We start from the raw sequence: 918 nt of genomic DNA on the forward strand, positions 1-918 counted from the left end.
CCGATATCTTTGGGAACTGGTCCAGACCTGGTATTCCCAGGGTCTATCAAATCCAATACTCCACATGCATTTCTTTCAGTTTCTCCTATAACCTTATCTCAAAGGCCAAAATACTCCATGGACTCTTACAGATCCAAGTATCCAAACAGAGAATCCCAGCACATCACCATTTGCCTCATGGATACCACGTTCAAAGCATTTTACAACCAGGCAGGAACAAACTATGTCTCCCATGTAGCTGTAAAGTCTTCCTGGCTGTCTGTTTAAACAGAGCAAGCAACACACACTAAAACTGGAGGTATTCCAACAACTATCCACACTGTCCCCTCCACAGAGAATGAGACCTCAAGGAAAAGAAAACTCTATTCAGTGAGATTTAATCACAGAAAGCGCAGAGAACAGCCGGGGGTTATTAATAATGGATATGATTTAAAACTTAAAACTATGCATCAGCACTAGGCAGCAAAAAGCTAGCACACGTAATGACAAGATGGTTGTCCCAGCAGCACAAGAGTCAGAGAGCTCTGACTGGTCTCTGGTGACTGGTGTCAGCCTTAGAGAGGAACGGAGCATCTGATTAGGAGACCCACCCTTCCACTGCAGAGGACTTTGTGTTGCCAAAAGCTATTGGCATGGGGGTAAAACAAGAAACTACATCAGGCAACTGAGATGGGAGTTCCCTACAGAACAGCTGTACTTAACTAGGAAGCAAATGGCTGCAGTGTAAGATGGAGAGTGCACATGTACTTCTTCCAGTTCTAAGGGAGATACAGGGCACCATCACTACTACTTACTGGAGTTATAGCTCCACAGACACCCATCGGTTCATGCCTGGTGAAACAGACACAATTTTCATCTGCAAGACAAAAGAATCAAAGACGACAAAATAGTCAAAACCCTTGCTTCTACAGAAAGAGT

The 918-nt window shown here is 44.1% G+C and overlaps 1 protein-coding gene across 1 annotated transcript in view; it reads right to left on the minus strand.

Annotated features, from left to right (window-relative positions):
- Positions 1-918, minus strand: part of ALDH1A3 (aldehyde dehydrogenase 1 family, member A3) — a 34,457-nt gene that overhangs the window by 19,745 nt on the left and 13,794 nt on the right. The window contains exon 5 of the mRNA XM_010283478.1: positions 795-856. Within this exon, the coding sequence (XP_010281780.1) occupies positions 795-856 (62 nt within the window). The remainder of the gene's footprint in view (positions 1-794; positions 857-918) is intronic.

Source organism: Phaethon lepturus, unplaced genomic scaffold (genome assembly GCF_000687285.1).
Source record: "Phaethon lepturus isolate BGI_N335 unplaced genomic scaffold, ASM68728v1 scaffold43393, whole genome shotgun sequence".
NCBI lineage: Eukaryota > Metazoa > Chordata > Aves > Phaethontiformes > Phaethontidae > Phaethon > Phaethon lepturus.